This window comes from Lissotriton vulgaris, chromosome 3_1, assembly GCF_964263255.1.
Source record: "Lissotriton vulgaris chromosome 3_1, aLisVul1.2, whole genome shotgun sequence".
Lineage (NCBI taxonomy): Eukaryota > Metazoa > Chordata > Amphibia > Caudata > Salamandridae > Lissotriton > Lissotriton vulgaris.
In genome coordinates this window covers 1743847935-1743863616 of record NC_141689.1, presented here as the reverse complement: position 1 = coordinate 1743863616, position 15682 = coordinate 1743847935, and the positions used below count along the sequence as shown (strand labels likewise).

General features: G+C 44.2%; 1 protein-coding gene across 3 annotated transcripts in view; it reads left to right on the top strand.

Moving 5' to 3' along the window:
* Positions 1-12110, top strand: part of LOC147728393 (ureidoglycolate lyase-like) — a 481711-nt gene extending 469601 nt beyond the window's left edge. For all 3 annotated transcript variants that reach the window (XM_086962176.1, XM_086962177.1, XM_086962175.1), the window contains 2 exons: positions 743-870; positions 11055-12110. In XM_086962176.1, the coding sequence (XP_086818302.1) occupies positions 743-870; positions 11055-11190 (264 nt within the window). In that variant the 3' untranslated portion in view covers positions 11191-12110. The remainder of the gene's footprint in view (positions 1-742; positions 871-11054) is intronic.
* Positions 12111-15682: the final 3572 nt, after the last annotated feature.

The window sequence follows — 15682 nt, the reverse complement described above, 5'->3', positions numbered from 1 at the left end:
AACGGGCAAAGAAGAATTACCAGGGGAATCGAACCAATTCTTTTGGTAATTCTTCATTTCTCAGGACCTTCTCTGGTGTCAACTCATAATCCTCATTATTTTGCACCTCAGAGTTAACAGGAACCCCAATATAATTAAGTCCAGAAGTGTGCAGTTGCCACCACCCACCGGCGGTAGCACTTGAAATGAAGCTCCATCAGATGCTTTGCGAGAAGGGCCGCTGACAGGTAGTCTCTTTGACACAACATATAAAGCATTTCATTGCTATATATATTGTATGTTGACCTATTTGGGGATGCCTGATAGCTCAGTATGCCCAAAAATTAGTCAAATCAGCCAGAGCCTGTTGTAGTGGCCAAGATATCTGTCGACATGGAGCCTGCTGTAGCAGGCAAGATGTCTGGCGACATGTCACGCTATAGAAATCCAGTATCAAACTATAGCCTATCATACCATGATGCAAGGTGGCACAGTATGGCTGTGGCTCTCCTGCTGTATTAAGAAGGCCAAAGAAGTAAAAATCAAAGGGAGGCAGGAAGAAAGAGCATGGATGATACAGAATGCCAGCCCTGTATGTTTTTCCGCACCATCCCATTAACAGAATGGTTAACATTGGCTTCACTTTGTTGAATGTGCCCTCAATGCAGCTTACTTGGGCTTGTCCTTTGGAATTTTATTGCCTCTATTTAGAAAATATTGTGTTCTATGTTGAGGTAGTTGAATGTTCTTTTTCCTGTCACAGGTTTGGCAGTGGATTCGCCATGGAGTTAAGTTGGAGGATGATGAGAGGACTGTCACTAGAAGCCTTGTGCAAAGCCTATCTCAGGAAGTGAAGCAAGAGCTTCAGGATCTGTACACCTCCTCAGACCAGTAGGTCTCAAACCACATTCTGTTTTTATCAACTTCGTTATCATAACTTTTATATTTTTATATACAATAGAAGATAGTTGTGTGTTGTGTGGACAACTGTCAGGCAGATACCAGGGGAACAAGGTGTGCTGCTGAGGTAGCAGAATGAGAGTGACTAAGTGATGGGCAAACCTCGTCTGTCAATGGTAAATAATGCTTGGTCAGGCCACTGACATGTCTCTCGGTTGCCCAGGCTCACATGCTTCCATGGGCAAGGTTTACACTGTCAAAAGCTGAGAAGGCCAAACCTCCTGGGCTTTAAAACGATTTCCTTTTTTGCCTTATGATGTATTTATGTATTCCAATCCCCTGTCTTGGACAAGTGATGTTGATGATTTACAGTCTGCAAAGGGCATGGTGATTTTCACTGTCTTATCTTAGGTGTGCAGTACAAACCTACCTCAGGGAACAGCATAGCGCTTTACAGATATTTTTTGATTAGAGGTGGCGTATGACTGAAACATGATGTGCTGTACACAAAATAGCAATGCGTGGAGGATTCGCTGGTAACCACATTAAAGAAATAGAGATGGAAGGTAGAACAGTGGGAAAATCCAATTGGAATAATATATAACACAATTAGTTTGTATTTAACACATCACATTACAAATTTACAATCTGAGGCACAGGAAGGTTAAGTGGTGTGCCCAGAAATGCTGAGTTTTTAGTCAACATGGTGAAGCTGCATTAGAGCCCAGGCCTCTAGGATTAAGGGGAAGCACCTAGGCCACCAGGCTAAGGGACTCATTTAGGGTATAATGACTGTACTGCCGCTCATCGCTGTAGTAAAAGAAACACCTCTAACACATTGGGGGAGGCGGGTCTTGGAAATTTAAAGATTCCCACCACAGGAGCAAGGATTCCTCTTTTACATACTAAGGGCCAGATGTAGGTGGCCGTTTGAGGCCATTTACAGAGTGGTAACAGCCGATTTTGGCCGTTACCGATCGGTACATGGGTGACAGGTATGTAGGGGGCATTATTTTACCGAATTGGTAAAATTACCGAATCGGTAATTTTACCGATTCGGTAAAATAAAAATTCAGTAATTTTACAGATTCTGAGGCACCCAGATGTAGGTGGGACTCTTCAGAGTCCCAGAGGCCTTACCGAATCGGTATTTTACCATCAAATCCAATTTGATGGTAAAATACCGATTCTGGTGTGCATGCACATGTGTGCATGCACACCTATGCCATGTGGCAGGCAGACCTACCCTTAGGGCATGTATGCCTGCCACATGGCACCCGAGCCTGTTTTGGGGGTGCCAGAGGGTGTCAAAGTGACACCCCCTGCACCTTTGTGAAAATCGGTATTTACCGATTCGGTATCGGTAATGCCCATTCATTCCTATGGGCTTCAAAGCCCATAGAAATGAATGGCCATTACCGATTCGGTATTTACCGAATCGGTAAATACCGAATTCTTCCGATTCGGTATTCCAGCACATCTGGAATACCTACATGTCCACCCCTTAGATTTACCGATTTTTAATTACCGAATCGGTAAAATTCGGTAATTAAAAATCGGTAAATCTATTTTACCAACATCTGGCCCCAAATCTTCTATCATCCCCTGAAATGTCTCATGCTCACATGATGAGAGCCGCCTTGGGGGAAAATGTTGTGATACCATCCCGCTTGGTAGAATTGCAGCCTTATAAACAGGTACTGGAGAGTGCACTGTTACAGTTACAAGATTACCAGTATGTCTTAAGTGCTGCGAATTATCGCCAACACATCAGTAACATCTGCAGGACTTTGTGTGCAAGATTGTCATGATGGTAAAAATGGCCGTTGACCAGCACGACTAAATTAGGCACCATTTTTGACAGCCTCGCCAATGCGTGATGCTTGTTTCTGATGCAAAGCTGTTAGCCCCACCAACGGGAAAGATGCATTTCACTGCTGTTCATTAGGCTGTTGGAGGACAGAGATGGCTAGATTGGGGATACATTCTTTTGGCCAAAGCCAGAATCATGCTGTGCTAACACAGCGCCAACAATAGAACGAACAACAACTTGCTTTTAGGAGACGTATTGATGGAATGGTGTTGGATTTAAAGTCCAACACCTTCCCTACTGTTGCGCAGATTGAGTTGGAATAGTAATTTAAACTATTCCAACATCCAGCACCCCCCTTAGGCAAGTCGTTAAAACAACTTGCTTGCTGAACAAATGCGTCCTAAAGACACGTTCGTACAAAAGACAGCGTTCGGAATGCATGCATCCTAAACACGTGCGGAATTCCTAGAATGGACTTCCATCATGTTATGGCAGGAGTCCCATTACCATCCAAATCAGATTCTAAATCTCCTTTTTATAGAAGACCAGGAAGTGTGTTGTGGAATGAACAAACTAAGTGATACCTGACTGTCCAGTGTTCCTCTCATAATTGGTAAGTTGCCCTAATGGGAACTAGCAATCATATACCTAGGACTAAATTAACTATTTCAGTGGGAGCAATGTCTTAGGGTGTCAGCAAAGTGTGTGACTGCATTCTAAGCTACTTGGTATTACCTAATAAGTCATTTACTCCTTTCTTTTTAAATTCTGAAGTTCAGAGGAAGCCCTCCTGGCAAATGTTGAATACATGTGCTGCAAGAGTTGGTTCATCTGCCAGAGGCCATATACTTTTAGTACTTTTTTGCCCAGTCTGTAAAGAGGAATGCTGTGGCAAAGATGCATCAAGGACACTGTCTGCAGTTTTCTTCAGCACATATGTCTACCATTTGATCTCTGTCTAGTCTGTTCACTTTAAGATTCACTGATTTCCCTGGAATGTCTTAGGCAAGCCTGAGGACAAGAAGAACAGGCATGGATCAAAGGACCAGTGGGTCCTAAGAAGGGAGTAGAAGAGAGTTCACTCAGAGCTGGAGAAATGACCACATGTGGTGCTTTTTGTGGGTTACCTCTAGCAGAGAGAGAATCCCGCTTATCACTGTGATGCACAAAAATAGTGTGGACTGTCACCACTGTTCAGGTGGGACATGCTAGCAGTTTAATGGTGGAGAAATATGGTGAGATTTATGTCAGTGAGTGGCTATCAGATTGGGAGCCTGGTTGTGCCAAACTCTAGCTAGAGGGAATTGTATGTGATCAAGCCTTTATCCCCGATTTCTAGTTAAATGTCTCTCTGAGGTTTACGCTTAGCCCGGTCAGCCTCAGTTGATCCACAGGTGTTCAGTCCTGCATCCTTTTAACTGTCCTTGGTCTCCGTTCCTAGATTCCATTTTGGGTACATGGCATTGCTTTAAACTTGCTCATTTGAGGGGACGAAATTGAGGTGGGAGAGGGAACAGATTTGTAGGCCCTTCCTTTTCCACTTAGTCAAGAGTGGTGAACCTCTAAGATAGGACTCGCTCATGTGAATGCGGATGAACTCGAACCACATCCCTAAACACATCCCTGCTCCATTTGGGACACCATGGAGTTATAATCTTTAAACTCCCAGGCAAGTATTGTTTTTTATACTTAACTCTGTACGTGTATCTTGACAACATGTATATCTTCAAGGTACATGGCCGTGGAGTTCAAAATAATAAATCTATACTTATTCGTGTTTGCATACTTTCATGAAACTTTCGTACGATGATGATGACACCTGACCGCCCAGCATATCCATTGCTGTAGCGGAAAGGGTTGCCACAGCAACGCCGCCCTCGGCCACAGGACACGCCCATCGGTGCTGACCACGCCCACAGCCAGTCCTTAAATTGATTCGCGCTGCGTACTAGCGCTGTTTCACAGACTCTCTCCTGAGGCGGAAGCCGGGAGATTTTAGCCTCACTAGCACGTTGTGTTTTTTAAATCTGTAATTGACTGTCACTTGAATTTACTCTGAAGCGCTCGCTCGCTGATGACACCTGACCGCCCAGCAGATCCATTGCTGTAGCGGAGAGGGTTGCCACAGCAACGCTGCCCTCGGCCACAGGACACGCCCATCGGCGCTGACCACGCCCACAGCCAGTCCTTAAATTGATTCGCGCTGCGTACTAGCGCTGTTTCACAGACTCTCTCCTGAGGCGGAAGCCGGGAGATTTTAGCCTCACTAGCACGTTGTGTTTTTTAAATCTGTAATTGACTGTCACTTGAATTTACTCTGAAGCGCTCGCTCGCTGATGACACCTGACCGCCCAGCAGATCCATTGCTGTAGCGAAGAGGGTTGCCACAGCAACGCCGCCCTCGGCCACAGGACACGCCCATCGGCGCTCACCACGCCCTCTACTTTTATCCAATCCAATACTATTTACATGCACAGGAACCGGAAGCGCAGCGGACGAGCGCAGCGGGTGCGACGATTGCGCGCCGAAGGCGCGCATAAGGCAAGCTCGTCTGCGCTCGTCCGCACCGAGGCCGGGCCTAGGGCCACCCCCCCTGCTCTGCCTGGTCCGCGGCCCATCACCAACTCTCCTCTGCTATCCTACTCCTCCGCAGAACTCCTGAGTTATAAACCATAATCCGAGAAAGCCCATCCCATACCCCTCCTTAACTACAACTCTTGCATCGGACCGCTTAAATGTCCCACATGCACGGAGACGCCGTCTACAGACACCACTACCCCCCCACCCACAGTGTCTGCAGCCCTAATAAACGTCCGTTCCTTACCTAAACACAAAATTGAAATCGCCGAGTTCATTGACTCCCATGATCTGGATATATTATTTATTACCAAGACATGGGGACACGAATCCTCTGGACCTGACTTCAGAGACGCCATGCCTAACAACTATTGTGTAAGCAAGCTAGATAGACCCTTAAGAAAAGGCGGAGGAATAGCAATTATACACAAAGAGCACCTAAAACTAACAACATCAGAAACAACTCTTCCTGAGTGCGAGGCTCTCCTTTTCGCCATACGCATCTCCAGTAAAACTACCTTTAGAGGTTTGCTAATCTACCGCCCCCCAGGATCCAGATCAAAATTTCTCTCAAGCTTAGACAAAATCATCGAGATGTCTATTGGATCCCAACACTTCACCGTTTTAGGTGACTTCAATTTTCATCTTGAATCTCATGAAGACCCTGATACAGGAACATTACTCGGGGACTTGGAGACAGTAGGCCTCCTGTAAATTGTCAAATCACCCACCCACTTAGCAGGGCACACCCTAGACGGCCTATTTACCAACAACAGAGACATCACAATCACTAAGGTCATCCCTCTAATATGGACAGACCATTCGGCAGTATGCTTTTCAGCTCCCATTAATCCTTGTCCACCCTCCCAGACAACTTCTGGATCAACGAAATTCAGAGACTGGAAGAACATTAATCTCAACCAGCTTACTCAGATCATACATGACAGCCCTCCGCTAAACAATCAGGACCCTGTAGATGCTTCAGCTACCTACCTGGAGAATCTGAACGCAGCCTGTAACAAACTAGCCCCCACAAAAACCTCTCACAGGAACAGTAAGTTTCCATCCGCCCCCTGGTTCTCGGAATCCCTCAGATTACAGGCCCTTTCAGATGCACTGGCCAAATTTTTCGAAGATAAGGTCAGAGCCATCTTCTCCACTTTTTCGCCTGACCCTTCCTTATCCCATACCGAGCACTCCACTGCCAATAAAACCCCACAATTTTCAGCCTTCGAAAATACCACGAAAGAAACTGTTCAACCCCTGATCGCCCGAACCAAATCTGGATCACCACTTGACCCATGCCCTCCTGCCATTCTCAACCTCGTCGCAGAAGCCGTTGCCCCGTCACTCACCACTATCTGCAACGCAATGTTCACATCCGGCACCTACCCTTCGGTATGGAAGGAAGCCATTATTAAACCGCTACTCAAAAAACCCAGTTTAGACCCTTCTCTTCCAGCCAGCTACAGGCCTATTGCATGCCTCCCTTTTCCGGCCAAAATCTTTGAAAAGATCATGAACCAGCAATTGTCAACATACATCCACAACAACAACTTACTGGATGACACCCAGTTCGGGTTCCGTCAGGGACACGGCACGGAGACAACACTCCTGAAAGCTGCGGACGAGATACGATCCACTATGGACAATGGAGGAGCTGCAATCCTCATACTTTTAGATCTGTCCGCAGCCTTCGACACGGTCGATCATACCACACTGATCGACCGTGTCGCGGCTATAGGAATAAGGGACAAAGCTAAGGAGCTTCTCGCCTCATTCTTGTCAAACCGCCCACAAACGGTGAAGTTGGGACAATACACCTCCCAGACTTTCTCCTTGCCTTGCGGTGTACCACAGGGATCCTCGCTAAGCCCGACACTGTTTAATATATATGTGTCTGACTTAGCGAGGGTCATCAAATCCCACGGATTTTCTCTCACCACATACGCAGACGACACACAACTGGTGTTGTCCGTATTCGATGATGGCCAAACAGTAGCTTCAAACTTCCAATCTGGCATGAAAGCAATAAGCTCCTGGATGTCATCAAACTGCCTCAAGCTAAATTCTGATAAAACAGAAGTGATGACATTCGGGAGACTACAACCAATCTGGTCTCCACAATGGTGGCCCCAACAAATCGGACAACCTCCAGAACCAGTGGTCAAGGTACAAAATCTGGGGGTTATCTTTGACAATAAATTGTCCTTCCAGCAGCATGCAAATTCAGTGGTTTCATCCTCCTTCCACACCTTAAAAAAGATCAAAAAACTCATTCCGTACTTACCATCTTCTGCAGGCAAAACTTTAGTCAGCACGTTAGTCTTTTCTAAAACGGACTATTGTAATGCCTTGCTTCTAAATGCACAACAAAAGGTCCTCAACAAACTACAGACTGTACAGAATGCAGCAGCCAGGACCCTGCTACCCATTCCCAGATTTGCATCTGTCTCCCCCTACATCCAACAGCTACATTGGCTGCCGGTGAGGAGCCGAATCAAATTTAAAGCCTTGTGCATAGCTTATAAAGCGATCCACAATCATGGCCCCCTATTCCTAAAACAAGCCTTTCACCCGCCCGAACAGCGAAGAACACTGCGTTCATCCTCAGCCCATCTGCTAACAGTCCCCCGCACAAGAAGGGCTAACTGGGGAGACAAACGCTTCACCGTTGCCACAGCCAGACTGTGGAACACTCTCCCTCTCCACATCAAATGTGCACCAACTCTGCTCAATTTCAGAAAAAAACTGAAAACATGGTTGTTCCAAGCCTAAACCCCCTTCTCCGACAGAGAGTTCTGTGACAACAGCGCCGAGACACCCTCGGGTATTTGCGCGCTCTAAAAATCGCCATAAATAATTAAATAAATAATATTAAGGCTGCAGTATTTTAACATGTCTATGTCTTACCCATGATCTTCTGACATACAACCAAGAGAGTCAGAAAGAACAGTCTCTCTCATCTGTCCTTTGTGACCTAGAAAATGGTGTGGCTAGCTCATGCCATTATTGCCTATATGAGGTTGCATCACAACTGGTTCCAGCACTGGAAAATAGATGCAAGATTTAGAGAAGCTTGCACTAGGGGTAACCATGTAGAACATGGAGACCTTTACTCATTAGCCTGGTGACTAAGTATGAAGGAGGTGTGTCTTTTATTCCTCACCATAGGATCTTTAGTAGCAGTGACCTCTTGATGTTGAACGCATTATGAATGGGTAGAAAGAAGTAGTGAATGCTAGATTGTATATAGAGAGAGTGGAGGACATTAGCCTGGATAATGTCCACTTAGATGGACAACAATGTGCATTGTGCCATCGTGAGTTTTTCGCTGGGGACCCTCATGGTTGAGTCTGTGCTGTTATTGTTCCTCATGGTCTCTAGGCACAAAAAAGAGCAGCACAGGAGGAATTAGACAGGATCATCCGAATCTATGATTCTGTGTGCATGTATTGTTACATGAGCAAGTGGTGGCCTGCGATGGTCTGGTCTTGGTGACACAGAGGTTCTCTCAGCAGGGGTGGCAGGCACACATACCTGACCTCTATCAGAGTTGTCACCTGTAACTTTGGAAATACGCTTAGACTTTGATAAAGATCAGATGTTCTCTGGTGCAGTGAGCAGCAGTACCCTCATGGTTCATAGGCTGCTGGGCCACACCATGAAGCAGACTTATGCCAGTCATTTTCAGCTCTGAAGAATGTTGATATTGTTGGCCTAACTATAACTTAGAGTTCTAAGGAAAACCCAACTCTTGATTGCTGAGACTTTCCAAAAGTTTGAGTAACCATACATAAACGTGGATAGTCTCCCACCTTTTACTAAAGAGTGGGCATCAGGAAATCTGACAGAGTTTTTCTCAATCTCAGCTTAGTTCACTCCTGCACATCCTAATTACTAAGATGATTGCTGAGAAGCATTCTTCCAGAAGAGTTCTCTGCTCCTCTAACAATGCCAGCTTCTTCAAAGAAGGTGACACTAATGTAAAGGGACCTGAGTAGAAAATTCCCTGCTTTTCTGGTACTACTCTAAATTTCCCAGCTGATATATCATATGTCAATTTACTTTCATGATAATGTTTCTTCCTTCCTGCATTCATTGTGCAAGATAAAAATACTATGTGTTAAGTGTACATAAATATTTAGTTAGCATCTAACTACAGTCTGTGAATTCATTAACTTAGTGAAATTCTTTTCACAGCAGGCAAGGCAATTGGCTTCAATGTAGATGGTTGTTGGCTTTGTACTAAAGGCTAGAAGACTACAACTTCAATTGGTGGAATTTGATGACTGCAAAACATTTGCATCCTTTTGAGCTACAGTCTGTCCTAAGTTTCAGAAGTAGGCTTTTGTTGGATGATTGCAGGGAACATCTTGGCGCATTTTATTAGGAGAGCCAGTGCTTCTTTCCAGCTACCCATCTTGTTGCCTAGTGGTGTAGTGAAGCTGGAAGCTGGTGGTAGCTCCCACTACTTACTATATTTTGGGGAAGATTGGTATGCAGTATGTCCAGTGGGAGGGTGAGGGGGTATGGGGATGCACTGACTATGAATCTGATTTGAACGCTGAGTCGAGGGTGAGTACTAGGATGTTGACCAACCTAGTTTGAGTGTCAGAGTTTAAATTGATGTGAGGATGCTGATGCTTTTGGGCTTGAAAAGCAGTTCAGGTGTGCATACATTGAGCGTTGGAAAACTACTTGCTCTCCTTGCTTCAGTTGCAGAACTGCAGGTGTCTAGGAATATGGAACTGTTTTCTGTGATGTTTTAACAGAGCTGGTTTCATCTAGAAAGAAGTGATAGGGCAAGGTTTGATCACCTATCCTAACCTGTTTTTGAAAGGGGGTTGGCAGAGAACAAAGCCCTTTTGAATCAGAAATAAGTTGTAAAAGAAAAGACAAGTCCTATGGTCTGATTTTGAGTTTGGTGGTTACTGAAAATCAAAAAAATTCCCGAGGAAATACAGAGGAGAAACCACTGGCTGGATATCCTCTGTCATACACATGCTATACAGGAGGATATTAAACCCGTGGATCCTTCTCCAATTTGAGAGAGTTCTCCATAAATTAATCCACTCAGGTCATTTGTCACTCAGATTAGTCAATGAGAGAAGATTCAATCCAGTTGCAGCTATGTAGCAGGATCCCTTGCTCTGTAGTATACAAAACCACATTGAGAGGTAAGCACACTTAAAGGCATGTCTCCTCTTTATAGTGCTCCCGTTTGATGTTTGTTGCTGTTCTCCCTGTGTGCACTGCCTGGAATGGAGGATCATTAGGTCTGTTTCCTGATGCCCCAGGAACAGTAGTACTACTGCATCCACGTTTGAGAACAGTGTTGTGCAGCATTGCTTAAAGCTGTCAATCAAATTATCACCCCCTTTCATGTGGTATCAATTTTGGTGTTATTTCCCTTATGTTCAGCATCTCCCCAGAGAATTACTTGGAAGTTAAAAAAGACACCCTAAATCCTTAGAATAAAGCATCACAGATCCGTAAATTAGTGTCCAGTGTGTCAGTCTGTCTATGCCCTTGCTCTGCAAAGTTTCCTTTTGAAAAAAACAATATTTTTTGTTTGTGAACCAGTGTAAACTAAAGTTTAAATCAGTCGATCCCCACAACAGGAAATGTTCCAGGTTGACTTGTGGTGATGTGTTTGGTTATTTCAGAGAAACATCAATAGCATTGATAAATGGCTTCATTTGTTTTCTTATCACCTGCCATGGCTTTTTGCTCGTGTATTCCAGTCTCAATCAATAAAATGAGTTGTGCCATTTCTTCACAGGGACCGCTGTAGACTGCAAACAGCCACTGACATGTTCTTGGAAGTCGTGCAGAAGAGGGACTTTCCTGAGTTCATCACCACATACCTAAATCTGGATCATACCTTTCTGAAGAGCAGCCATTATACACCAATATAAAGTCTTCCCCACTATTGTGAAGGGAGTGTTGAATTCTATTACAGACACAGGGGCAAAGAGCATGACTGATTTTTCTTTACTGAATACTTAAGCAACAAAGAGAAAATAACTGTGCATAGTAACTTTTTATTTTAAATAAAAAGAGCAGAAACATAGAAGCTACAAACATACAATAGCATAACCAAGGTTAGTACCCTTGTTCTTTATACTCCATTTCCTCACAGACGGCCTTAAAACATCATCAGCCTCTGTATAAATAGCCCTGCCCCAGAGGGCACTTCCACTTCCTTGCCTGCAGCCTCAGTCTGAACCAAACCCGTTGAACAAAATCAGGAGCTTTATCTCTTTTTCAGCGGCCAGCAATCACCAAAGTAGAACATCGCCCTTGAAGTTTACCAACAAAAACTGAACACTTCTCTTCTGCTACAAGTCAGAAGAATACACAAAATAAAAAAAGGGAGGAGAATAATCTTCGCCTCCATGTCTTTAACAGAATCCAAATTTCCTGTCACAATAGTGAGGGAGATTTAACATTCCACTGTAAGAATGGAGGCTCAATTGTAACATCTTTAAAACGTACCTACAATGCAGTAAGAGACTTGAACAATAGTTTGGAAATAGTACTTTTTAAAACTCGATTCCTGCGACCAGTCAGCCGCTTTCATAATGTCCTTCAGGTATCCTAATGAGATAAGACTCTAGATGGAATAGCCCCTAGCAGAAGGGGAACCAAGTCTGATGCTTCTACCATACCTTCCCTCATGATCCATTTAACCCACCTGGCTGAAGCAGAAGAGATGACCTGGAGGTAAGGGTCTTTCACAGATGTTAGCAACTCAGGGGCTGAAGGAGGGTGAAAGGTATCACTCAGCTCTTCATGAAGTCCTAAACGTTGAACAACACACAACATAGCACAGTCCATAAAGGGAGGATAAAAAAATACATAGTCTTAGTCCTGCTTGAGATGTAAAATATACCCTGTGTGGAAAAAGATTCGTTATTTGCATCCAAAGCTTTAATATCTTAGACTCTCCTGAAAGAGATAAGACACAGAAACATTGTTAGTTTCCCTGTAAGTTCTTTTAAATACATATTAATGTTATCTCACCACTGCAAGAGAAAAGCTTCTAATCAATAAAAAACGATATCTGGGGCCAAGAGGATTCTTAAGGTGGATAGACCGCAATGCCCTACATACCAAGAAATGTTTACCAATAGGTTCTCCATTCAGTAGAATATGACCTGCCAAAAATGGATGGCCATTATGCATTAATCGTCCTGTAAACTTTGCCAGCGGAAACAAAGGCCAACCAGAAAATTTACCACTTGCACTGGAGGACCCGCAAAGGATCAATCTGTTGTTCCACTCACCAGCTAACACAGACTGACCATGAGTACTCCTAACTTGCTATAGCGGACTGCGCTCAAGAATCCCTCATACTCGACAGCGCCTTTTATGAAAAGTCTAGGACACTGCAGGATGTCATGAACCCTTCAATACCCTCAACTGCAGATGACCTTGCACGAACAAATCAAAGGGATTTCTTAAAGGATTTTGAAGGATGCAAGGAAATATTAGATGAAGCCTGGAATAATCTACAGAGATCTCATAAGGTTGACGATACCAAACCTGAGCATCCAGAACAAAGTCAATAGGGGCAGGGTTGCTTTTTGCTGCCTGATCTGAACCAAAGTCTTGAGGATCATCACAAAAGGTGGAAAGGGATGGCATTTGAAATCTATTGATGACTGCAGGAATGCATCCACTGCTTCTGCTTCAGGATCTGGTTTCCACCTTCAGACTCGAGGCAACTTGCAGTGCAGTTGAGAGGCAAACAAGTTGCCAGTGTTGAATACGTTGAAGAAACACAGACCTGTAAAGAGACCAGTTGCTCCTGCTGCGCAAAACCCTTGAACCCCAATCCGCTGTCAGGTTCACCACACCTGGGAGGAACCCTGCGCAAACCATAATATTTTTGGCCAGATAAAAATGCAAAAAAATCTTTGGCCAAAGCCTTCAAGTGGGCTCCTACTAGCTTGTTTATATAACAGACTGACCTGTCCTAAAGCAAAGTTTTATGGCAAAGGAAACTGCAAGCAGACCTAAGCATGTCGCAGAGCCTCTTTGTGTGACCACTATTCTCCCGTGACAACATGACTGCATCAAGCTCCCTGACTTGCTTAAGTCTGACTCTACTGTGATATTCTTACACAGGCCAAATATAGATTTTCCATGCCATGCCTCCATTTGCGAGAGCCGCCAACCAACTACTGTCTTGTAGGGAAATTCATGCTCAGGCCTCGCCTCAAATGCAGGGCTTTTAAATGCTGAGGAGCCCTGTAATATCGAGGGGTCAGGAAAATGACTTCAATTAAAGTGGACAACAATCCCCAACTACACCAGAGATAACTTGTCTACTCTCAAAACTGTTAAATCTCCTTCTTTAAACCCTCGATTTTCTGTCTGAGAAGGAAAGCAAGGCCTTCACACAGTCTATCACCACCCCCATAATTCACTTCTTCTGGTTTATCATAAAACCCAAAGCCTAACTAAATTAATGGTGCACTTTGACCTATTTGAACCTGCGGGCCTTTCCTCTTTTGAGACATGGTCGACATGTCACCCAAATACACAATTATCCCAATTCCCAAGACCTCAACAACGCCAATACCAGCTTTAGTAGTTTTCTAAGGCACAATGTGGCGATAAGAGTCCAAACAGGAGGCCTTGCACTCACATTTTCTCACATGCCAGATAACCTGCAGTAAACACCTGTGATTGGGATGAATCAGCACCAACAGATAAGCATCTTTCAAATCTATCTTTACTATCCAATCTCCTGAAAAAAGAGAGTCCATCTGGGAATGTATCCCTCCTATATTGAAGTGCCTGTACAGCACAAAACCGTTCAACAATTTCAAGTTTGCCACTGGACAAAAACTCGTCTCCTTTTGTCACCAGAAAAGTTGCTCACAAAACCCTGGGTCGAAATATTAAAAAATCCTCTATTGGCCCTTTCTCAATGGAGCTCTGATCTTTCGATACCAGCATCGCCTCCAGCTCTGGAAAAAAGTTTGACGAAGAGGAACAACACAGGCGGGAAGTAAAACTTTATTTTGTAACCTGCACTGTTCTTAAAACTCAAGGATATGAAGTTATTTGCTGCCATCGTTAGAGAAAGAGGGCAGTCTGCCATTCAACTTTTTCTTGCAAAAAAGATTTAAAAGTTGATGACCGGCCTTTTCTGGCAGGAGCATCCTCTGGCTCTCTGGCCTCTTCCATGTCACTGACCCACCTGCTGGAGGCAGAAGGGAATCAACCCTCCTATGCCTCTGAACGAGGTTCCCAAGGGAGCACGAAAGGATGACTTAAACAATTAGCTCAGTGCCTTTTCCAGCAAAGTAAGAGTTTGAATGGTAATTTCTTTAATACATTTCTTCCCAAAGAGATGGCCATCAGCTGCATCTCCCAGCTACTTGTCCACAATATCTGCCAGTTTGGGATCAATGCACATCAATAAAGACTTTCTGCACTCTGCCACTACAGAGGCATTCTTATTCTTCAGAATGCAACTAGATCTCTGAACCTAGACCCTCAAGATTCACAGGGTCACTGGCAGTGGCAGATTCTGTTAAATGCTTTAGCTAAGTAGGAGGGCCAATAATGTCTAGAAGCTTATCATGAAAGACCTTTTATGGCTTTGTCTTTTCCATTTTTGGGGTCTTTTCCCAACTTTGATAGTTAGACCACTACAGTAAAATCAATATCAGGAGTCTCCGACCTATTTGGGACTAAGCTTATTCCTATTTAGTTTTTCCATTAGAATTTGTTCATATCTTCCTTTCTATTAATTCAGAAATATGATGGGAAGGGTTACAAATCATGCCAGAGTCAAATTCCAGTTGTCCCTTAGAATATCCCCTTGAAAACATCCAGCCGAGGTCAATACGACCAAAGAGAGAGATTCTCCCACAATAGGGTCCGGGTCCCCATCAGCAGTCCTCACCAGAAGGGAAATTGATGACATTCTCTGCCTGGAATTCCTTCTTAGGAATCTCTTTGTAGGAGGAATCACAAGTCCTGTACAGGAGTATTATACTATCATCCCTTTGAGGCACAGGGATATGTTAGCACTTTAATAGGCACTTGATCCCTTCCCAGTTAGAAGGGGAGCTGTCACTACCACATAAAGTACCATACTCTTTCCTAAAATATGGGAGCAAATGTTAAACAAAGTGGTCAAGGAGGCTGTATTAGTACTGCTCACCGACTCATGTGTTGACTTCATTGCAGCACAGAGTGAACCACTTTCTGGACGCTAAACTGTGTGTCCTTTTTAGCAGATCCCTGCTTCCTCACCTGAGTAAATTCTACCTCATCCGAGGAAAAGTCAGACCTCTCTAGCTCCTGGTCCAAAACAGCAGGGCACTTCATCTTTTGCCAACACCCCCTTATCTCGTTATAGTGAACGTAAACAATACAGACCCAACA